The sequence below is a fragment of the Protopterus annectens genome, chromosome 4.part0, assembly GCF_019279795.1.
Source record: "Protopterus annectens isolate FY-2018-M chromosome 4.part0, PAN1.0, whole genome shotgun sequence".
NCBI classification, from domain to species: Eukaryota; Metazoa; Chordata; order Ceratodontiformes; family Protopteridae; genus Protopterus; species Protopterus annectens.
This window is the reverse complement of record NC_056733.1, coordinates 732,487,775-732,513,475: the sequence shown is the minus strand read 5'-3', so window position 1 is coordinate 732,513,475 and position 25,701 is coordinate 732,487,775. Positions and strand designations below refer to the sequence as shown.

General features: G+C 41.9%; 1 protein-coding gene across 1 annotated transcript in view; it reads left to right on the top strand.

Moving 5' to 3' along the window:
• Window positions 1-25,701, top strand: part of LOC122799560 (carbonic anhydrase 15-like) — a 346,265-nt gene that overhangs the window by 286,669 nt on the left and 33,895 nt on the right. The window contains exon 6 of the mRNA XM_044068693.1: window positions 23,230-23,296. Within this exon, the coding sequence (XP_043924628.1) occupies window positions 23,230-23,296 (67 nt within the window). The remainder of the gene's footprint in view (window positions 1-23,229; window positions 23,297-25,701) is intronic.

Sequence of the window (25,701 nt, the reverse complement as noted above, 5' to 3'; positions counted from 1 at the left end):
TTTTGAGTCTGTCCATATAGGACAAGTGTTTAAGGCCTAAGATCCTCTTTGTGAGGTATTTTTGTGGCCTCTCCAGTTGTTGTAGGTGTCTAGTGAGGTACATGCCAAATGGGGCATTGTATTCGATGACTGGCCTAATGAGGGAAGAGTAGAGGGAGATAATGACCTCCTTCCTTCCTGGATGCAAAACCCTTAGTAATAAGATGTGCCACATAGAAGGACTTTCTAACCACAGTGGCAATGTGGTGGTCAAAAGAGAGGTTGCTGTCAACCTGTGTTCCCAGATCTTTTATGATGCCTTCTGTGTTCAGTGGACTACCATCAATGTGGTAATTCATGGGAACTGGGTTTTTCCCAAAGGGGATGACGAGACATTTTTTGGCATTGAGCTTAAGGCCATGGTTCTGACACCAGTTATTGGTCTCAGCGAGGCCTTTTTGTAGGATGTCAACATCACTTGGGGAGTGAATTATGGCTCTCAACTTAACAATCGTCTGCGAACTTGGTCAGCCAGAGTCCCTTTGTGTTGGCCTGAACTTCAGAGAAGTAGATACCAAACTGGAGGGGACCCAGGACCGAACCCTGTGGAACTCCACTCGTGACTGGTCAGCAGTCTGACTTGGACTGAAAGTAAACTTACCATAACAGTAAATGTTCAAATGATCTCTGCTACAGTAGCCATTGTCTCCCTCCATTCCCCCCTTTTTTTTTTTTTCGTGTATTATTTATGCCAGAGTGTGGACATTTATTTTGTTGTTTCTAACATTTTTTAAGGGCTTAGGCTCCATTTTTTTGTTGGCATGGAAGCTGTGAAGCGCTTGGTGCCCAAATCTGTCTTTTTAGTCAGCTTAGTTCAAGCTGACAAATGGTTTGGGCACATGGAAGGTGGCCTTAAGCTTTGGAATCTGTCTGGCTGTTATATCTTATGTAGGATATATCCCATATAGCCAAGGCTACTGCAGCAGTGATCATTTGAACATCTAGTGTTATGGTAAGTTTACTTACACAACTTTCCTTTACTAGGTCCCAGTTCCTCACTGTCAATGGCTTAGCATTGATCTCTGTCCGGACATAATAGGAACTGTGGTTGATGTTGGATATATTGGCATTCGACATCTGAGTACTGAAGCTTTCCTCAGTACTGACATCAACCTTGTCTCTGGGAATCGGCACAGTTCATTTGATGCCGTCTATTTCAATACTGTTGCTGGGGTGCCTGATGACTTCCTCTGTGCTAAACATTTCAGTGCTTGTTACTTGAGATTAGCACTAAATACAGAGACAAACTAGTGAATGGATAGACCTTCCCTTGCATATGGCAGCATCATCAGATCCACTCAGGATGTCTCCCCTTCTACTGCTTTGGCACCATCATCTTCACACCACACAGGCAGAAGAACAAAAAGCTGATGCAGAGATAGGTCACAGGTTTCCAATGTAAATTATTCTTCCTGTCACTTTGGTGAGTCTTAAGGGTTATTACCAGGAAGCAGAAAATGGTAATGGGGGATTATGGAGTAGAGGTGAACCACGACTCGTTAGAATTCTTTGTTGAAGCAGAGGAGGAGAGATGTGATCTGGAGAAGTGAGAGGGAGGTTGAATTGAGGATATATCAAAAGGAGGAAATTATTATTACAACCTTCTAGTCTGGAGGGTAGCAGGATAGTATATTAGAAGTTGTAGACCATAGTGAGCCAGAAACAGGGGAAGGATGTATCCTGGGGAGATATGATGGCAGGAATCAACATGGAAGAGGGACAGGAATTGAAGAAACGGTTCACAGAAGTGGTCGGTGAGCAGAGAAGGAAGACAGAAGGGAGAAAAAGAAAACAGAAGAAATGTAAAGAAAGACGTATGAAGTGAGAATTCAGAGTAAAGAAGAATCAGAAATGGACAAGTATGAAATAAGGGGCAAGATTGTTGTGCCTTTAGCAATTAGGGCACAAGAGGTAATGGCTTTTATTTTGATTAAAAAAGAGACTTATTCTGAAATTTTCTTTGAGACTGCTGAAATTAGAATTTATTTTTGGGAGAATATGAAGAGAGAAAAGAAATGTACCTGTGAATATATATACTGTCAAAAATGTTTCCATGAAACATAAAAAAGTGTTAATAAATAATTTCTGACAGAAATTGAAAGAGAACCTGTTAAAATATATTTATTAAAGAACTTTTGTAAAGAAGTGAAGGACATTTCCAAAATTCTTGATAACAGAAGACTTTGGATAGGTCTTGGGACTGTAATGTGATTTTTGAAAATGGAAAACGGAAAAAAATTGCACATATTCATAACACGATTAATGTCAATGGCCATAGAGCTGTTTTAAATCTTGGGGACAGGACATTTTGTAAGCAACTGTGATAAAAAGAAATGTTATTCATATGAGGAGATTGATCTTGATGCTAGAAAGTGTGAAAAAAAATGTTATAAATGCAAACAAATAGGACATTTAGGGATGGATTGTGAGAAGAAAAGTTTTGAATATGATGTAAGACAGACTAGAAAGCAGATACATAATAAAGAACAACTGCAATAGGATGAACAACAAAAAGATAATAGGGAAGAGTAATGATAGAAATCAAGATGAAAACCAGAAGGGGAGGGAAAGTGGAACAGAAGTTAGTGATGGAGAAGATATAGATTGGAAAATGGTTAAAAAGAAAAGTTTGATTGGCAAAGGGGTTAAAGACAGGAAAAGAAAATTTCAGGATTTAGGACTGAAAGCAAAAAAGAAAAGTATTGGATAACTAAATAATTTATTGTAAATTAAAGAGAAGGGAAGCAATAATCTTAGAATTCTGTCTGTATTCTTTCAGCTTTTCCCAGTTAGGGATCGCCACAGCGGAATTCCGATCCGCTAATGATTGGCAGTGGATTTTTACGGTGCCGAGTTGCCAGCCCGACACCCAACCTTCAAACAAGGCACACCCATTTACACATGCACCTACCTGCATGTCTTTAAACGTCACTCGACCGTGGGGAGAACATACAGACTCCACACAGAAGGCGCTCCAGCCGAGAATCGAATGGGAGAACCTCTTGCTGTGAGGCGACAATGCTAACCACTGCTATTAATGTTTATAGTATAAAAATGTAGTATGAAGGATTAGAGTGATAGAAATATAAAATGTGTGAGGTAGATTTAATAGTATTGGAGGATATTAGGTGTTTAAATAAAGAAGAAAGAGAACAGACAGAGACTTTATGGTTAAGAGGTATAATATGGAATCTGAGTAAAGAAACATGTTCAGGTATTGCTGTATTATAGAAAACAGGAATAAAAATTCTAGATAATATCTTAGTTAAATTAGAAAGATTAACAATGGTGGACTTTAGGTGGGAAGGGAAAGTTTATAGACTAATAGCAACATATGCCTATGTGATATGTAAAGAAAGACAGAAGTTATTTCAAGAAATACTGAACTTTTGTGATTTGAGATGTAAAAAAAGAAAAAGGATCAGATAAAAAAGCAATGAAAGAAATTAAATGTGGGAATTTAGAGCTATGGTGTTTGAATAAAAGTACATATAGAAGAGGAAAATTGAAAACAGAAATAGATTACTTTTTATATCTAAAAACTATAAAAATAGTGATAGAAGATGTAGTAGAAACAGGATTTTTGGATCTTGGCTGTATGGATAGAAATAGATGACAACAAAGAACATATAAAAATCAGAAAAAGAATAAAGAGAATTAATGAAAGGTTGAGACATTATAATAATGCTATGGACAGATCATTTGACTAAGAGATTTTTATAAAGATTGGTCAGAATGGTGGAAAATGTTTTTACTTAACAAACATGAGATTTATTATATACAGTATATGGAATATCCTGACAAGCTATCATTAAGGAAGCAGTTAATGGCAATCTACATTAACTTTGCATAGAGCTTGTCTATGTTAGTACAAAATGGGTTCCCACTGAAAGTCCAAATGCCACAACTGTGATCCATAAAATAGTAAGAATTTGAGTATGGCTTGGTATAAGATATATTAATTCTGAGACTGAGATTTCTTGGTGTATTTCTCCTCCATGGTGGTATAGCAGTCTTGGAGTTAGTATTTATTTATATATTAGTACCAGGGCTATGGCGGACACAGTCGGGTGGTATGGGGTTAAGCCTCCCAGAAAAAAGTATTTTAAATGTATAACATAAAGTTCCAAAATTTACTGTTTTTATTAGAATTGGATTTAAATTTTTGGGGGGATTCACAGTATTGGATCTCACACCTCTCCTAGAGTCTTTTACTGAACAAAGCAACTTCCTCTGTAAGCTTTTTGTCTCAGTTCTACCTTGTTTCTTTCAGGAAGGTAAGCAATTACACCCCTGAATGGGCACAAATCTCTGTACCCCCAAGAAGAGAGGCAAGTGGACCTTAACCTTTTCTCTTCCTCCTCCCAGTCCCAGCCTAGTGCATCCAGTTCCAGGGCTGCTAATCAAACCCCGTTGCATGGGTTGCAGTTAGGAATCCATCCCTCTCCACTACAGAGATAGGCATTGAATAGAAGTCTTTTTTTTTAATGGAACCTGATTTTGACAGAATATCTCCATGTAAACACAGATTTTGGTGTAATGGGGATTAGAATTTTCCACCTGTTTTCTCAGTGCTGCATAATTTCAGTATATTTAGAGATGCAGGGGGTTCTCCCCCCTCCCCCACAGCAGCATCATGTTTTCTTTTTGCTTTTAATTATTGGCTCATTGGATCATGATTCATTTAATTAGGTACAAAGAATTTTGTCCTCATCAAATGTGATATCATTGTAAGGGTCTGTTTTGTTTAATTGAATCTCATTTCACTGAATTTTATTATACCCCGACCACATCACTGAAAACACAAATTACTGAAAACTCATTTCACTGAATCTCATTTCACTGAATTGAACTTAGTATACATAGCACTGTGTAGAGTACTGTAAGGCAAGTAAAAGGTATATGCCCTTTTCCCCACTGTAGTGTGATCCTGGAGTTAGTATATATAGTTAGGGCAGTGTAGGGGGACCCCACTGTAGTGCGATTCTGGAGTTAGTATATATAGTTAGGGGAGTGTAGGGGGGCATAGCCCCCCACCTTCTTTGTTTTAAATTCTATTTTACCAAAAACTTCAAAACAATACATTTTAAACAATAGACATGCATAGTTACGACCACCAATGACTAACTCTCTCCAGAAGACAATATGTACTCATAATAACTGGGGGGCTATGCCCCCAAACCTCCCAATGTGAGGGGCTGTGCCCCCCACACCCCCCTACTGTATATACTAACTCCAGGATCACACTACAGTGGGGAAAAGGGCATTTACCTTTTACTTGCCTTATAGTACTCTACACAATGCCATATATACTAACTGCAGTTCAGTGAAATGAGTTTTCAGTAATTCGAGTTTTCAGCGAAATGTTCAAGGTGAAATGAGATTCAATGAAACAAAGTAGACCCCATTGTAAATACCCTACACACAAATATATATATATATATATATATATATATATATATATATATATATATATATATATATATCCCAAGAGTAGCTATTGATAAAGTGGTGTGAGTAAAGAACAAGGTGGCAAAATAAGGTTATTTTTAATTGTCATCACATTGTGTTTCACCAAACATTTATCACCACTATGTGCCTTTCATCATGCGTGCTGCCCATGTAACTTTTCAGTCTGATTCAATACCATTTACACTAACACACAAAAATCACTTACTGCACAAACTGCTGAAACACACACAAAGAAACACTTAAACCACACAAAACCATTATGTCTACATTAAATATTAACCCATAAAAGAAGTCTACATTAATAAAAAAATAAACAGATACATAACTAAATGTTGTTTGTCTTTCGGCTTTTCCTGGTAAAGGGTCACCACAGCGGAACTCCAGTCCGCTAATGATTGGCAGTAGATTTTTACGAAATGCTGAGGTGCCAGCTCAATGCCCAACCTTCAACAAAGGCACGCCCATTTACGCACACATGTCTTTCGAACGCTACCCAACCGCGGGGAGGACATGCAGACTCCACACAGAAGGCACTCCCAAGCCCAGACGAGAATAGAACGGGAGAACCTCTTGCTGTGAGGTAACAGTGCTACCACCGTACCACCACGTAAATTCAGCTTATAAAAAAAATGTAGTGGCCACTTAGAAAGAATGATATTACCGGAAAATTAAATTCAGAGCTAAATAACATTACAATGACTAAAGTATATAACAAAATTATAATTTGAATTCCTACTATATAACCTTCACTACTCTGCTAAAATAATTCCTGAAAGAGGTGAAAACATGCCCTTGGATTCAGAAAGAATCATTAACAGCCATGTAATTTGCCTACCACAGCTAGATTGTTTTACACTATGACATTGTGATTCAGAGACAGCTTTAGCCAGAAGGAGGAAAACCTCATCAGGTAAGTCACATTTCTTGGAATTGCCTATAGCTACATCCAGTGCTAAACAACACTTTTTGGCTGTAATTAACAGTGGTGGCCCATGCATTATGTCGGTGCAGGCACCTCATCATTCACTCTCCCACACACATGCAGACATTCCTATGCACGCAGACATCCACATCCTCACACACACATTTTCTTAGCATGACATCCCCGCTGACTTGAACACACTCAGACACATTTTCCCATTCACTAGAACACACACACACACACACACACACACACACACACACACACACACACACACACACACACACACACACACACACACACACCTACATTTTGGATTTCCTAATTAACACCTCTTACTGTGACTATCCAGGCAGGCAGGTAGGTACACAAATAAATGCACACACACACACACACACACACACACACACACACACACACACACACACACACACACACACACACACACACACACACACACACACACACACACAGTCATCCCAGCTCACTCACACACATTACGACATCCATCTGCACACTCACTCCCATCCATTACCCATCAGCTGAACTTCACTAAAATTATCTACAACTAAGGGTCTTCGTTCTCTTAAATGGGTGACCATTGTCTTTTGGCCGTACTATTTTACTCAGTCAAGCAATTCTCTGAATCATTCATCTGGGCACTTCACAGAGGCATTTCTTGGGAGTGCACATGGCGATTTACCATCAGCCCCTTCCTCTGAATGTCTCATTATCATTTTGCCTGGCCATCATGACAACCCACCTTGGTGGTCTATTAACCATGTAAAGTCACTGTGGTGGGCCTGTTTCTAAATCAGAAAGGGATATCGTGAGGGTTGTCCACTCGTATTAGGACCTACTGCTTACAGTAACCATTTCTGAGCACCAGAGATTAAAAGTAATTTAAACATTATTTGACAACTACAGTATTAACCTAACCATGACACATCACATTAAAAAAAAAAAGCAAAACTTTGCAAGTTACATAAGCACTATTTAATAGTTCTATAGTTAACAAATCACACTGAATGGATGGGAAGTAATTTAGACTAAAATTAAAAAATATATATATGCAATACAAGAGAGTCTAGGAAGCCATTGATAATAATGTATGTGTGTGTATGTAATGTAGCTTTTAGGAATATCTTTCGGTGTAAGTATTTGCCAGAAATGCATAAATATCTACATTTTGTTACTTATGTATAAAAATAAAACATCACAGTATGTATTAGAAGTATCAGTAACATTTTTATCCTTAGCCATTATGCATTTACACTGTTTTGCCTTGTTTGTGCATTTATACTGTGGTTGAGTTTTGTAGAAGCCAAAGACTTGAGAGTTGGCCCTCCATGATATGTATTCAGTAATTTACTAATCCATGTATACCGGGATGTTGAAAATTAAATTGGTTGAACAGCATCATTGAATTAGTTTTGTAAACAGATACAAAGTATAAGTGATTTAAATTGAAAAGTCATAACTTCTCATTTTAAAATAATTGGAAATAAATCACTGTGAAGTACAAATAAAACCTACAACCTAGCCGTGGTTCATTGTCATTCACCAGCTGTAATTGTGCTGAAATGTATGAAATTAATTGTTAAAATAAGTCTGTAAATTCTCACTCGAATGGTATTTCGGCAGATTGCTGTCAGAGCTAGACTTGTTCGCTGTAGCTGATGTGTTAATGGAGCTGTTGATAACTCTCATCAGATTCACTGTCATGGCATAAGTGCCATGTAACAGCTGTGAATAATTAAACAGAGGAGACACACAATGCCCTTGTTCTGTGGGTGAGATAAGTGGCTGGCTCTGATGTGCCAGGGACACTGCTCTCATACCGTACAGTGACAGTAGGCTGCCCAGCTTTAGAAACTGGAACAAGTTCAGCAATTTCGTATTTGCTGAATGCAAGGGATGCAAGCTTTATTTGAATTAGCACCTCCCCTGTTGGTCTTTCTGTGAGCTTCATGATTGCCCTTGCAGTATAATTTAATCTAAGTTGTTCCCTAGTAACTGCAGTGAATTGTTTTTTTTTTTTTCATTAAAAGAAGCAAAGTATAATGTTGTACTTACAAGAATGTTAACTAAAAGGTGTAGTCTTATGGAGCAAACTGTAAGTGAATCTTTTTCCTACTTGAGAGTACTAATGTTACTTGAAAGTACTACTACTACTTGAGAGTACTACTACTACTTGAGAGTACTAATACTACTTCTGAACTTATTATCCTCTGAGCTTACCAAAGCAATATTTATGCAAAGGTAGTCTGGTGATTGATGCAATAGAATTTGTGTATAAAAGGACTTTGAGATATATCCCTGAGATGGAGAAACATGCACTTCATAACGGGTATCAGGAAGATGCCAAGAGACATGATGTGGCTTGAATGAAATTATCAGTTAATAAGTAGGAATTTCACAGCCCAAGCAGTAACTAAGAAACTGACTTACAGAAGTGACAGGGACAGTTGGGAGAGAGCTTATTTTCTCTATGATTGCAAATAAGTTTTTCTCAAATGCCAGCAGTGGACATGTATCGTGCATGTAAATGCTCGCGCACAAGTGCAAATTAATAATGTTATGGGAAAGGTTGGCCACCATGCTCTTTTCTTTGCTGAAATGTGGAGGAAAGGGGAGTATAAAAAGCTTGGAAAAGGGGAGAATGGCAGGCTGAGGAACATATACAAAGGCAGAGGTGAGCTGGAAAAGGGGAGGGGGTGAATAGTAATTTTTGTGGGATATGGGGACACTTTTTTTTGGTTAATAAGGGTAGATGGGGAAGGATGGAAGGAGGATAAAAGTATGGAATCAGGGGCAGAAGGACAATCATAAAGTTCATACAAAAAATGGTGGAAGTGCTGACTGAAAGGAGTGGGGTTTATACTGTACATATTGACATACAGACAGAGGGAGGACAAGTTGTGATGGGGGCTCCCATTGGGGAGGATTGGACAACAAATGGGGTGGGGGCGATACACACCAGGATAGGGGGAAAAGGTGGGCTCCTAGCTACTGACTTTGCTGGTTAGGCTAGACCCATGAAGAGGGCAGTCACTATGCTGACTGACCTCCCCATCACCTTCTCCAGCTGTCCAGTGTGGGTTTCCAGCTGCCAGTCCACAAAATCCCTCATCATTTCTCCCAACTCCCAGTGAATGATAAACAGTGACCCATTGGTAGTATCCTCACAGGGAACAGCAACATCCCCTTCTTGTGAGTTACTGCCAGATGAGAGTGAGTATTCCTTTGGTTGCCCCTGTCATGGGACTACTGTTATGAGATGGAGAAGGATGCTGGGAGTCAGATGGTGAGCCAGTGGGAGATGGACAGGCCTGATGGTATGGAAGGGACTGATGCCTACCCACAGGCACAGCAATGGCAGATGCTGAAAAAATGATAAAATGAGTAGAAACAACAAAAGTCAAAACAAAAATATTAGAAACAATGGCAGACAGTGAGATATAAAAAAGACGTCATTACCTCAGCTGTCTGCTGATCATTGTTACAGGCACCTGCTAATCTGCTGTATAACTGATAGATGTACCACTATGCCAGGGCTAATACTACTGGCCAACTGTAAAAACTCAGATGTCCCTATTGGATGATGTCTGTACAGATGTGTAGCAGCAGTATAGTCTTGAGCAGGAATTGAGGGTGAAGGGTTGGGGGCCACATTGGCAGGATGTTAATGTTAGACATAATAGGCCATATGTGTGTGTGTGTGTGTGTGTGTGTGTGTGTGTGTGTGTGTGTGTGTGTGTGTGTGTGTGTGTGTACATCCACACTAGAGCGCTGAACTTTAGTGCTGAATTACAAATGGTACCTTGAATATCTAAAAGTGATGCTCCAGGTTGGTATGTCTGAACATCCACATAACATATACTATCCATGGCGCTCATCAATTTCCAAGTCATTTTCAGAAGACCGACATCTGGAAGACCGACGTTTCATGTGAGGTAACTAACCGCTTGGCCATCCTGATAAAATTAACTAAAGTAAGTAAAACTAAATCCACCGATGTGAAGGGCATCACCCCCCCCCCACAACACACACACACACACACTACCCTATGTGGCGGGCTTTGCCCCTCACACCCCCTAACTAAATATACCAACTCCGAGAATGCACTACCATGGGGGTAAGGGGCAAAGTTCATCAGGATGGCCAAGTGGTTACTTACCTCTCGTGAAACCTTGGTCTTCTGGATGTTGGTCTTCTGAAGGTGTCGGTCTTGTCGTCTTCGGCAACTGAGTGTCTGATAAGTGAGCGGTTGGTCTACTGAAGTAGACCCATATCTCTCTCTCTCTCTCTCTCTCTCTCTCTATATATATATATATATATATATATATATACACTTTCAATTTCCGAAAACCCATAATATTGAACATTATTTTCTCGAGACAAAATAACGAAAATGAAAATTCCGAACCGTGTAGTTTTTCCCAGGGCAAGTAAACGCCTTTCCAAAACTACACAAAACACACTGTACTATCTGAATCCCAACTAGGTGGGGGACCACACCCCCCCACACCCCTCCTAACTGTATATACTAACTCCAGGACCGCACTACAGTTGGGAAAAGGGCATATTTCCCCACATTGGGCTGAAATTAACCTCTATTTGTTGAAACACTTTGGACATTACTATGTCAACATTAGTGAAGTAGCAGCCATTCAAAGGTTGCTACTGTATCAATACATAACTATATATGTCTAGCACTTCCTCAGTTTTAGGGAGTAATACGTAAAATGCATATCGGCATACTTGGAACCCTCCACAGTTTCCATGGATGTAGTATGTGTGCCACTGTGGCCCATGGACATATGGAAGAAGTGAGCTGTCCCAGAAATAGCCAGTTGTCTGCAAGGTTTTCAGCTCAGGTTAATGTGACCTACCCACTGCACTCTATGACAATAGATCACCCAAAAGAGCACCATACATACCACTGCAACATGGATGGTGAACATGCATGTGGTTACTCCTCCATCATTTTTGCAATGTAAGAGTGGTCTTGTCAATAGTTGGCAGTTTTGTGTGTTGCTGAGTAAATATATACCATGCATCCCTTGTCACCAACTTAAATGCACATTTCTTTGCAGTTCCAGGTTGTCCTACCCAAAATCACTTCCACCAAATGAGTAAATTCTCCTAGACAGAGAATGACATCCTGTTGCAGGCCCTTTATGAGCATAAGTTGGTGGATGCGCTGATGAGGCCTACCAATGCATGTTTGGTGTGGAAATTATGCAGGATACCATTGCTGTCAGCAGGTATAAATCAGTCCTGTAAGCAGGGCCATAGAATGGTTAGCAACATGGTTGCTCAGGCATGTACTAAGGCAACCTGCTTAGCACAGCAGCAGAGGACCATGGATTGAAATCTTCATAGGTTGGTACTAGGCTATTGGCCATAGGGCCTACACAAGCCTAGCCATAACAATTCCCTGGCTATTTCTTCTTACACTATTTACTTCCCTGCACCACTGTCTATCAGGGCGACTGATGTGATCCCCGGGGTGAATTTCCTTTCTCCCATCCAATCATCAAGGTTCCTTTTGAAGAGGGCCAAAGAGGCGCTCTGCTTGACATGTAAGGGCAGTCTTTTTCAGAGTCTGGGGAGTCTCTGGATCAGGAACCTCTCCCTCCAGCATGTTTTGTTTATTGTGATGACAAGGTTTAGATCCCTGGTGGGTGTGGCTCTGAGGTATTGGGATTTCTTAGTGTAGCATATCCAACAGCTCTGGGTTTGACATGGCCTTGTATGTTAAGCAAAGATCACCTCTGAGTAGACGATATGTAACAGAGTATAGCTGGAGTTTTTTAAGGTGGTCAACATAGGGCATCTGCTTTAGGCCTGTGATTCTTTTAGTGAGGTATTTCTGCGGCTTTTCCAGTTGTTGCAGATGTCTTGAGAGGTACATACCAAATGGAGCATTGTATTCTATAATGGGTCTAATGAGGGATGAGTACAGTGGGACAATGACCTCCTTTTTTCTGGATGAAAAGCCCTTAGTGATGAGGTGTGTCACATAGAAGGATTTCCTCACTGTTGTGGCAATGTGATTATCGAAGGTGAGACCACTGTCCACTTGTGCCCCTAAGTCTCTTATCACACTTTCGGTGTTTAGTGTACTGCCACCTATGTGGTAATTCATGGGTACATATTTTTCCCACAGGGGATAACTATACATTTCTTGGCATTGAGCTTGAGCCCATGGCTATGACACCAAGCATCTGTTTCTGTAAGACCCTTTTGTAGAGTATCCACATAATTTGGGGATTCAGTAATAGCTCCCAGTTTGCAGTCATCTGTGAACTTTGTTAGCCAGAGTCCATTAGTGTTGGCCTGTACTTCAGAGAAGTAGATGCCAAAAAAGAGCGGTCCCAGGACTGAAACCTGAGGTACCCCACTTGTCACTTGTCTGAGCTGGATTTGGAGTCAGCTATTTTTACAGTATGGGTTCTGTCAGTAAGCTAGTTGGCAACCCATCAAGTGACGTAGGGATTAATGCCCAGCTTAGTAAATTTATCTATGATTCCAGAGTGGGGGATGGTATCAAAAGCCTTGGCAAGGTCCATATAGGCTGTGTGGACCGCCTTATCCTCGTCCATGGCTCTGGAGACTTATTCAAAGAAGTCAGTCAGGTTCAGGAGACAAGATCAGCCCATCATGAACCCAAACTGGGTGGGGTCCAGTGTTTGAAGGTTGCCAATGTCTTTGTTTATAAGTTCCATGATAATACATTCCATGGCCTTGCAGATCAGGCTCATCAGACTGATGGGGCAGTAGTTCCCGAGATCCAAGGTGGATCTCCCTTGTGGAGTGGGATAACTGTAGCTGTGCACCACTCAGTGGGCATGAAGCCTGAGGAGAGGGTATGACTAAACATGACACTTAGGTGAGGTGCCAGTTCATTTTGTAGTTCATGTAGTACACAGCCTGGGATGTCATCTGGTCCCATGGATGCTGTATTCTTAGCTTTGGAGAGTGTGTTATTTACCTGTGTGGCCATTATTACCGACATTTGGCAATCTTCCGCTATTGACATGGGCCGTTTAGGGAGTGAGAGGGGGGGTGAAGTTGGCACAGAATCGATCTGCCAGGATATTGGCAATATCCTTGGGATCAGTATATTTAATGCCATTCGGTTGTAGCTCAGAGCAGACCTGAGCATTGCCATTTAGATTCTTGACATAGTTATAGAATGGTCTTTGGAATCTTTGGCAATTTTATTTTCATAACTGGCTTTGGAGGATTTTATGAGGGATCTCAGCTTCTTACTGAGGCTGGTAAGGGAGTTTTTTGCATCCTGAGATTTTCCTCTTTTCTGCAACAGTTTCTTCCTTTTGTTGTAAAGTTTGTTTATAGCAGGGGAACACCAGATTGGCTTCCTTTTTTTGGAGGAGAGCATTTCTGTTTGGGATGGCACGATTCATGCTTGAGTGGATGTGCTCATACAGTGCCTTAGTGTAGGATTCAACAGTCGAACTTTCAGTTACCATATGCATAGGTGTCATGAAGTTTGTCACTTCTGACTTGAGTAGTATGAAGTTGGCTTTTGGTTTGGAGAAGTTTTTTATGGAGGTTTCATTACTGGGGGTGGGGGTGGGATGTGGATGTTAAGGGTGATTAGCTTATGGTCTGACCTGACCAACGAGGAGGTGACCATAGGTGTGGAGCATCGATTTCTCATGTTGGTAATGACCAGGTTTAGGATAGTGGAGCCCCTGGTGGGACTATGGATTAGTTGATGCAGGGAGTTGGAATTTATGAATTCAAAGAACCGTTGGGCAAAGGTGTTAGTACAGAAGTAGTTTTCTCAGTTAATGGCAGGGTAGTTGAAATCACCCAGTATTAGAGTGTTTGGTTGTATCTTAATATTTTCCAGTATGTTTAGAAAGGTGTAGTGAGAATCTTAGGGCATGGTGGGGGATCTGTAGCAAGCTACAATTTGGATTGCAGTCTTACCTAGTGTTAGTTGCACCTGGAGAATTTCAGACGCTTTGTGTTGGGCAACTAGCCTGGTGGTGTGAATATCCTTGGTGAATATGGACACTCCTCCACCTTTTAGTGTTTCAATCCTGGTTTGGTGGCGAAATGTGCAGTAAGAGTTGTAGCCTGGTATTGCAGGGGTGCTCTCTGGAGCCTTGAACCAGGTCTCAGTTACTGAACAGATATCGATGTTCTTCATTTTTAGGAGTGCCCCGAGAGAGTGCATTTTGAGGTTTAGACTTCTAGCACTGAGTAGCATTACCTTCAGATTTTGCATGCTTGTACCTGTAACGGTGGTGGTTTTGTCCTTTGAACTTTGCCTAAAAAAGGCACTATAGGGGTGGCAAGAGCCTTAGCCAGTAACCTGAATCCCAGGGGCGACAAATGCAGACCATCTCTGGCAAAGAATCGTGGAGTTACCATTGACAGACATTGAGGAGTTCCTGGCATCTCGGTCTTGAGCACCAGACAGTTTAGGAATGCACAGTGGAGCGCTGAACTTTGGTGCTGAATTACAAATGGTACCTTGAATATCCATAAGTGATGCTCCAGGTTGGTATGCCTCAACATCCACATGACATATACTATCCACGGCACTCATCAATTTCCAAGTCATTTTATTTATTTATTTTTATTTATTTATTTATTTAGTTTTATCGTTTGTTGGCCAAGTTAGTCCCACTAGGCTAGTTAACTGTTTACAGGGGTGTCCCAAGGTTCTATTTATACTACTAGGGGAAATTTGGAGAGAGTATTGAGGAACTTTCTCTACTCTTTTGAATAGGTGCCAGGTGGGATCTTTTACATCCATTTGAGCTACCCCCAATTCAAGCATAAGGAGCCTCTGTTTAATGTCTCATCTAAAAGACAGCACACTCAGGAGTGCAGCACCTCCTTTATGTTGCACCCCAGTGTCAGCAATCAATCCACCAGGTGTGGGAATAGATCCCACATTTTTCTGCACCAAAGGTGAGTTGTGTCATACAAGTTATTAGCATGGTTCCTCCATCCTAGATACAGGACTGTCTGATGTTGTGGAACTATTTGGGCCCAGTGATGATAGCAGGCAAATCTTGACACAGCTCTGGGTCATGGTGTCAGGAATACTCTGGTAATGTAATATGCTGTATCTGTGCAATCTACTCCATGGACACAAGATGTCACCCAAGGACAGGAAGAGGCTAACACATCACTTCAGGGAGTACCTTATCTGCAGAGACAGAATCACCATTGGTTGCCACCAGCTTTATGGTATGAGAGGATGACTATAAGAGTCAGTATACCAGTAGTGGAACATGCCACGAATACCACTCCCCCAACTAGGCTGAGTACTTCTATATCCACTACTCTGTGTTTGTGCAGGGTTATTATACAGGAACAGGCAGTGATCAATACAGCCCATAGCTGAGCTGGTTGGAGCTGTAAATAGTTTGCATAATGACTTGCAAGAGTGCTTGGGCAAGATGCATACTGTTATAAGCAGCATAGGGAGCCTGTGCATTGCATGTGTCCTTGTGTGGTCAGCCATCGTGGCCACTATTTTTACCATGGCTTCTTCTCCTTTATCTCCAGTGGGAAAGCCCACCGTTAGGGAGGATGAAGACACAGTCTAGGAGCTGTAGTGCTACCTCATTAACACCACTATCCTTTTCTGAGGGCACTGCAGGACATGGTGAATGAAGATGTGGATGGGGAGTTCATGATGAGGCCATGTGCTTGCACTCTTATAGGTTCATAAGTCCGTAGGTGTGTACTAGGTTAATGACCACAAGGACATTTTTAAGTCTAGCCATGAATCCCAAATCTCTGACAAGTTCTCATACCCTTGATAAGTGTAATTAGGGCCTTGGGAGATGAAACATTTACAGGAAAAGGCATGAAATATGATCCATTTACAGGCTGCCTGTGTCCTTTAGTGACATAGAGACATAGGTGCCAAACCAGGGATGAAATTTCTGTTCCCCATCCCAGTTGTCCAAGTTACACTTGAATTGGGTTAGGGAGGAACTCTGTTTCACATGGATGGAGAGCCTGTTTCAGAGAAGGGGTAGTCTCTGGGATACATGCCTGTCTTTCCAGCAGGTCCTATATATACCACAGATAAGGTTTAAGTCTTTAGAATGGGCAATTCTAGTGCTGTTTGCTTTGTGAATATGCAGAAGATCCATCAGGATGAGGTTTGACAGAGCCTTGCATGCCAGGCATAAATGGGGCAGTGGTTCTCCAGTTCAATTCTCTGCTGGGACGCCTTCTGTGTGACGTCTTCATGTCCTCCCTGCTTTCGTGTGGGTTTCCTCTGGGTGCTCTGGTTTCCTCCCATGTTTCAAAGACATGCATCTGGAGGATTTCTTCCTGGGCCTGTGCTGAAAATTGTCTCATTCCAAGTCAGACTTTACTGGTAAACAAATCTTAAATAAATAAATAGATTTCCCCTCAACAGCCTGTGGAGACAGACTACAGGGATAGGGCCTTGTGGTGGTCTGCACAGGGCATGTTACTTATACCCTGTGTTCTTTTACTGAGGAACCTCTGTGGACATTCCAAATATTGGATGTGTCTGGTTAGGTACACACCAATGGGGGCAGTGTACTCGGTGATAGGTCTGATAAATGCTGAATACAGTAGAACAATGACCTGCTTGGACCTAGGTGCCATACTTTTGTTTATAAGTTGCACAACATAAAATTATTTCTTCACTACTGTAGTCACATGATGGTCAAAGGCTAGATTATTGTCTGTGTGTTTTCAAGTCTCTGACTACTGGGTCAACTGTTATGGGTGTGTTGTCAGCATGATAGGGTGGATGACTTCCCAAGGGATACTATTATGCATTTTTTGGCATTTAGTTTTAGTCTCTGGCTCTGACACAGGTTATTTGTCTCTGTCAGCCCTTTCTGGAGAACATTTGTGTCAGTGGAGGTTTCAATGACTGCTTTTAATTAGCAATTATCTACAAATTTAGTTAGCCAGAGGCCCTTGACATTGGCCTTGACTTCAGAGAAGTAAATGCCAAAAAGAAGCAGTCCCAGGACTGATCCCTGAGGGACTCCACTTGTGGCTGGCCTCTTCATAGAGGTTGGACTCACCGATTCTAACTTCCTGGGTCCTGTCTGTGAGCCAGTTGGCTATCCATGGGGTGATATAAGGGTTTATACCTAACCTCTTGAGTTTGTCAGCCATGCCTGTGTGGGGTATTAATGTCAAATGTCTTGGCTGGTGTGCTATCTGCTGCGTTAAACCATGTCTCAGTGACTGCATAGATGTCCTTATTCTCTAGCTGGTAGGAAGTGGAGTTTCTTGTTTAGGCACCTAGCATTGAGCCGTAACACCTTCAGATTTTCTTGGTTTTTGATTTACTGTTAGAAATACTTTCAGTATGACATTGCCTACAAAGACACTATGAGGAAGAACAATCTTGTAACTAATACTCAAAAGCCTAAAGGGGAGAGATGCAGCCCATCCCCTTCCTAGAAAAGGGCATCCCTATGGATGAGAACATGCATGGTTGGTGCATAGATCTCCTGAAAGCACCCTAGACCTGTCCATCAGTCCTCAGAACAGTGTTATATTATCTGCTGCAGCTGTGTTCATACACACCTCCACATGCACAAACATCGGCATTGTCCTCTACCATCCCATCACAAGATGCTGGTGACATCAAGTCCTCCCTGCCAAGTCTCCCTAGCTCCCCACATTCACCCACCCATGGCTTGCACAGTTAAATGCAGTATTACCCCCTGTCCCACAAACACACACTGCCTGTTGTTGATGCTTGTCACTCTGGGCTTTACCCACATGTGCATATGATGATAACTGTGCCTTGCTGTCAGTATTCTGTTACCTGGGAAACCTATGTCATTAGTAATCATAGCCATAGTAATTCTTTCCATAGCTTTGTATATGAGACTAGATAGACTTATGGGTTTGTAATTCCCAGGGTTCATTGATGGACCTCTCATATGTGGAGGGATGACTGTTGCAGTCCTCCATTCATGTGGCACAAAGCCTATCTGCAGGGGATGGGTAAAAAGTGACTCCAGATGTCCTGACAGGTCATGCTTCAGGCTATTTAGGAGGCATCCTGTCGTATTACCAGTGCCCATCAATTTGGTTTTCTTAGCCTTAAGACCTGCTCCCTAGTGGTTGTTGGGGAATTATGTTTGATTGTATTACTCGTTAGGTAGCTGCGGGGATGGGGGTAGATTTGGATATGAATTTGTAAGCCAGCAGATTTGCTATATCTTCTGGCTCAGTGTAAGTGGCTCCTTTGACAATCAGCTCTGTGCACTGTTGTGTACTATCTTTGTAATTTTTGGACATAGTTAAAGAAAGTCTTGCGGTTGTCCTTGCCCTAGGACCCTATCTTTACCACAAAAATGGCTTTGATAGACTTACTTTGACCTTGTAGTGGTTTTTAGCCTGATAAAAATCCTGCTTGGCATTGCACTTCCTAATTTTAGCTAAGACTTTTCCCTTTTGTTTATTTTGTTTATGTTTGGATTTCATCAAGGTGGTTTGTTTTTTAAGTTTGCTTTGCATTTGTTTCTGATGATAACAGGTATTTCTGTGTGTCTTAACTTGATTGTACAGGGTTTCTGTGAACAATTCTGCATAGGCAGGTGTGTTCTCCAAATCTGGAAAGGCTTTACATTTTTTCAGGTAATCACTTAATACGTAGTTTGCCTTAAAGTACTTCATTGATTTATGTTTCGAAGTATACATCTTTATGGTCTGATTTTTGAAGATGACCATCCAGGAAGATAAGATTGAGACTTTTCCCTGTTGCTGATGGGGATGGACAACCTCATACAGTCTACAAAGAATATATACTTGTAGCGGGAGACCTGTATGAGCTGGTCCATCTTAAACATACCAAGCTGTGATGCCCGTGCCCTGACCCAGCAATCAGGGAGCCTCAAGCCTCACCACTAACACCAGAGAGGGTGTCTCATATATGAGGAAAGGATAACAAATACACGCAGTAAAGTGCAATTTCCCTTAAGACCACACAGAGATCACAGTCAGTCCGGGGCTGGTCGCTCCCTTGCTCTCCAGGTCCCCAATAAGACTCCCCACTGGCACAGCTAGGATCCAGATTTCAGCCTAGTGGGCAAGCTAAAACCTCTAGCACCATCTCTGTCCAACCAGTGCTTCATGTCCCTGCCCAAGTAGCTGACACATACACTTTGAGATGAGTTTATACAACCACACAGACACTTCCGGGGAAGGCTGGCACAGGTTCTCCAGCTGTGCCCCTATATCCCAGACTATAAAGTAGTACCACTTGCCACCACCCACTAATAATTATCAGCTAATCAAAAACCCTTAAAATGGTGTCCAATTATTACTGTGCAATATTATTATCCAATTGGTAGTATAGCCCAGGGTTAAGGCTATAGGAGTGGCTTTGTACAATTTTACCAAAGGCATCCAAGTACTCTAAAGAGCTTAAATGATCTCTACACAAAACAGCCACTGTTAAAAGGTTTAAAAATATTTAATAATAAATAATAAAAAAAACAAGACAATACTTTCTACTACACAGTGCTAGTCAAGAGTTCAGAGATCACACAGAAATACTTAAAATAATTCAGTAGTACAGTTCTGATGTAGGACAGCCGCAGTGGTGCAGCGGTTAGCATTGTCACCTCACAACAAGAGGCTCTCCGGTTCTATCTTTGGCTGGGGTGTCTTCTGTGTGGAGTCTGCATGTCCTCCCTGTGATCATGTGAGTTTCCTCCGTGTGCTCCGGTTTCCTCCCACATCCCCAAATACATGCTGCAAGTGGATTGGAGATGCTAAAATTGGCCCTAGGCGTGAGTGTGTATGTGTGTGTGTGTGTGTGTGTGTGTGTGTGTGTGTGTGTGTGTGTGTGTGTGTCTTCTGTGGAAGGTTGGGTGCCAGGCTGGCAACTTGACATTGTAAAAACTCCACTGCTAATCATGAGCAGACAAGGTGATCTGCTGTGGCGACCCCTAACTGGGAAAAGCCGAAAGAGGGAGAGAGTACAATTCTGTCATCACAGAAAAACACTTAGTCTAATTTTCTAGTTTCTAGCTATTTTTAAAAGAAAACACAAGTCTAAGATAACTTACATATGAGCAAGACAGTGCTGTGAGTTGGATGGTCAAGACAAAAATGCTCAATACCTTCTGATTCTCTCTGTTTAAATTGCTGTTTTCAGTCCTGATTCCCATTACATCATTTCACACTTTCCTGGTGTTCCCAGGCTTACAGATAATACATAATTGTTATCTTGCACCTGCAGGAAACTACATCCATAAAAGACATTCCACATGTAAACTCTAGTAATTATTCCTTAAGTTAAAACAATAGGCAGAATGCTTCACTTCAGATTCATCGACTCCAAATTCTAACTTCAAAGTGACACACATGAAATCATTTTAACTTCAAAGGACAGCCAAGAAATGCTTGGCTTAGCTTTCTTTACAGCAGAGGGCAATGTTGCTGCATTGTTTTAAGTCCAACATTTCACAGTATTTTCTTTCAAGTAAGAAAACAAGTCTGTAATTCAACATTCATATTTACAAATGATATAATTATCTGCATAATTCTATTTGGCTAGGCTGGCAGCCTTCATCTCTCTCTCTCTCTCTCTCAGTTTTTCCCGGTTAGGGGTCGCCACAGCAGATCACCTTGTCCGCTCATGACTGGCAGTGGAGTTTTTAAGGTGTTGAGTTGCCAGCCCAACCTTCCACAGAAGGCACACACATGCATGCATTCACACCTAGGGCCAATTTTAGGGTGTCCAATACACTTGCAGCACATCTTTAGGGATGTGGAAGGAAACCAGAGCACCCAGAGGAAACCCACATGACCACAGGGAGGACATGCAGACTCCAGACAGAAGACACCCCAGCCAAAGATCGAACCGGAGAGCCTCTTGCTGTGAGGTGACAATGCTAACTTCTGCAGCACCGCGGCCGTCCGATAACCCACTTATTTACTGAGGTTAAGGCCCTAGGTGACCCCTACTCAATGCCACTGCATATTTTTTCAAATTCTATTTTATTCCAGATAAAGCACTGAGCTGCCTGTCCCCCATCCAACATAAACTCTATGGCAAGCATGAAATCAAACCCATATGGAGGAGTTCATGCACCACTGAACTACACAGTAAAATAAAGAGCTATTTCTTTTTAAGAAATCTCATTGGCCCCATTATAAAAATAATTTAAATTTGGTTAGCAAAACCCCAAGGTCAGTTATTAAATGTGTACTAATTACCAAAAATAATTACAAAGCCTTTTTTATTTAAATTAGGAAAAATAGAAGCAACTGTCAGAAACCCACTTTAACCCTGAATCCATTACCAACAAACTCTGGCAAATTTATCTCTACCTGCCTTACTCAAGCACCTATTTTCCATAATACTTTCATTAATATTATCCCTCATATAATCACTGTGGATCCAGTCTTGCCAGCCCTCTCCAAAAAAGAAACTGCTAGCTCCACGGGCCTCCAGTGATATCCCCAGCTGCTCTCCAGTTAAGGTTAAACACAGCATAGCCTAACCCTGCCAGTTCTAAAACTCTGCAACCCTGATGCTTGGAAAACAAGCATTGAGATGCCACTGTATTAGGTGGCTCTAGTGCTGACGTGGTAACTACATTCTAAATAAGTCTCTCAGTGTTATCTGCAAGATAATGGAAAGCTTTGTCATAGAGCTCGCACACTGACAAGAGACCTTTTGTCCTCTGATGTGAAGGGGACAGGCCAAGCTGTGGATGTCCAAGATTACTGATGACTGCATACTTAAGAGGAGTGCCTGGTGCAATGGCTATAGACTCCCAGTTAATGCTAAATATTTAGTCTTTTATTGAAATGCTTTTATTTCTGGAAAGTTGAATACCACAGCTTCATGCCAAAGGTCTATGCCAACTCAAAAGTGCCTTTTTTTAGGCGGTGTTCCAAAGCCCAAATTACCACCGTAACAGCTATAAACAAATGCAGTCTGAGAGTCATGCTGCTCAACGCTAGAAGTCTACATCTCAAAATGCACATGCTCGAAGCGCTCCTTAAAATGGAGAACATAGACATTTGTGCTGTAACAGAGACCTGGTTCAAGGCAGCAGAAAGCACCCCTGCACTACCAGGCTATAACTCATTCCACACCTTTCGGCCCCAGAATTTGGACTGAAGCTCCAAACGCGGTGGTGTTTCCATATGCATAAAGGATATGCACACCTCCAGACTGGTAGCCCAACATAATGCATCTGAGATATTTCAGGTGCCGCTAACATTGGTAAGACAAGCCTCTATGCTGATAGGAACTAGAGGTATCTTAGTGTTTATGATTTTTGTTTCTGAATTGCCTTATAATAGCGTAATAAAGATCTGGACAAGAAGTTCATTTTCAGAGATGTTTGGGGAAAGGGAATGGGTAAGCTGGCTAAAGGCCAGTGGCTTTAGTCCTGTTGTTGATGAGGATGGATCTGGTCATCCAGTTTTATAGTTATAGTAAGTACACAACTTTCATTATTTGTGTGTTCCATGTGTAGTTTTTTCTTGTGTTTGGAAGCATTGTGCCTCCTCTCATTTTATAATGAAGTGCTGTCAAAATCCCTCTTGCCCCTTTAACACACACACACACACACACACACACACACACACACACACACACACACACACACACACACACACACACACACACACACACACACACACACACACACACACTTTCTTAGCACTGTTTAGTATCTTTCTTAGCACTGTTTAGTATCTTTCCACAAACAAACTTCTTACCTCTAACATAGCCTCTGTTGTTTTTCTTTCACTGAAAGGTGACAAAGGTTGACAACCAGAATTATAACACAGTAGTAGATGCACTGAAGAACATCTCATATAAAGGTAGGTATACTGCCTCCCATGGAGGTCAGCAACACTCATTATAATCCAGCTGTGCCAAGGTTTTGTCATGTATTAGTTTTCACTAATCTCACTTTTACAGCCTCTTGATTGTTTAATGTTATTGCATTTCTTGTCCCTGGTTTCACACTTTTTAATTGTTTTGAGTTCTGTTTGCTGTCCGTAGATCTCAGGGGCCTAGCACTTGTCTTTGGCACCCATTTATTTCATCCTGACCCGAGAGCTGAGTTTCAGGATGTTCTTCATCTCACATTGCTGCAGTCCTTACACTTGGGGTAGTCCGCTGTCCTCGGTCGGCCCGAATATCAAAGTATAAGGCTGACGTCGGTCAAGGCGCATTTGACTGACATCAGGACGTCAGGGTACAAATGCGCATGACCGACGTCATATCCTCAGTCTTTTTTGCCGCATGGTCCGATGCAGAAGCAGCATTGCAAGTGCCGGTTGGCGTTCTGAGATTTTTCGATTTCGAAGTTTCAGACCGAGTTCAAAGTTGGCTAAGTACCCCGTTTGGGGAATATTTTAGTTTTTTCTTGCCTCAGTGATTTACCGGATGTCAGAAAAAGTGAATAATTGCATTTCTTGTGGGAAACAGATACCGCATAGAGATTATCATACTTTGTGTATTCCTTGTTTAGGGCCTGAGCACGACGTTGTTGGGTGTCGCTCTTGTGCTAGATTCAATAAACGCACTATAAAGAGAAGGTTGGATTGTGCCAGGTTAGTCTTTGGGAAGCGGTGCAATTATAAAATGCCGTCGGATGCTCCGACGCCCGCTTCTTCAAAGAAACGCAAGGACAAAGCAGTTAAGCCTAGGCTAGAAGAACCGTCTGTACCGGACGCCGGTTCTTTAGAGGTGTCGGTGGAGCCGGTGGCTCCACCGGAGGTTTCTTTGGGTTCCCAGGGAGAGACTTTGTTATTGCAAGATGTGGCCTCTCAGGAGGCAGGGCAGGCTGAAGGGGCTTCTCAGGTTACTATACTCCCCTCCCTTCCTAGGGTGGCTAGGCCCTCTCCTTCTGTTTCCAAGGCTTCTCCCAGAGGCAGGCCAGGTTCAGCTTCAGTTGGTGTCACCCCTAGTTCTTCTGGAACTGTGCCCAAGAAGCATATGCTTAAAATGGCAGAAGATTTGATTTCTTTGATTAGGGGTTCTTTGCCCCCTCCTGATAAGAGACCTAGGGTGGAGCCTGAGCCAGAGAGTTTTGAGCAGGCTTCGGATGTTTCAGAGTCTTCGGCTGAAGACTTGCAGGAGTATTCTCCTTATTCTGACTCTGATGTGGATGATTCTACTCCTTCTGCTTCTCCTCCTGAGGATTTTTCTTTTTCAGAAACTCTTCATTCTATGAGGGAGCATTTTAAGTGGGAAGGTCAGGACTTCTCTGATTCCAGGAAAAGGCTTAGAGAATTTTTGTTTTTACCCCAGCATAGGCCTTTGGCTATACCTCCTGTTTTAGATGTGGTGGAAGATGTTTTTGCAGAGGCTTCTCTTAATCCTGATTCTTTGCCTCCTGCCCCTGTTAAACCGGATAGATATTACAGGGTGCCTGAAGCTCATAAGTATCTTTTTAAGAGTCCAAGGGCAGACCCAGAAACTGTTAGTCAGGGGCCTAAAGGTGTTAAGGCTTCTGTTGTCAAGAATCCGGTTCCTTCAGACAAAGAGGCCAAGGCTTTGGATAGATGGGGAAAGAAAGTTTATACTTCTTCCACTCTAGCTATGAGGGCTTTGAATTGCCAGTTTCACATGTTAAAATACCCAAACTATCTCCTTTCACAATTGAAGTCTAAGGTTGATGCTCTGGCGGAAGGTATTGATTGTAAGGAGTTGCAAGATTTAGTACATGTTTCTGAACAGGTGGGTAAGCATTCTTTGCAATGTGGTTTTGATGCTGTACAGGCCTCGTCTAGGGTGGCTGCCACTGGGTCAGTTCTTCGCAGGTACGCCTGGCTGAGGGATCAGAATTTATCTGACCATGTTAAAACAAGGATTTTAGATGCTCCTTTACAATCTGATGTGTTGTTTGGTTCTCCTGTTGAGACAGTTTTAAAGAAAATGGAAGACAAGGCTAAGTCTATGCAGACTGTTAAAGATTTTTTGCAGGTTCAGCCTCCAAAGTTTAGTAGAAATTGGCCTACTAAGGGTTGGATGTATCCTTCTTATGATTCCCAGTCTAGGGGTAGATCTAGACGTGGTAGGGGCAGAGCTCAGGGCTCTTTCAGGCCTAGAACAGGGAGTTCTCCTGCACAGTCTTCAGGTGAGGGCAGGGGTCAGTCCTTTCGTAAACAGACCCAATGACCTACCTTTTCAGCTGCCAGAGCCTTCTCGTCTGGCAGCACCTTTGGGAGGAAGGTTGGCACTTTTCAAAGAAAATTGGAGTTTAATTACCCAAGAC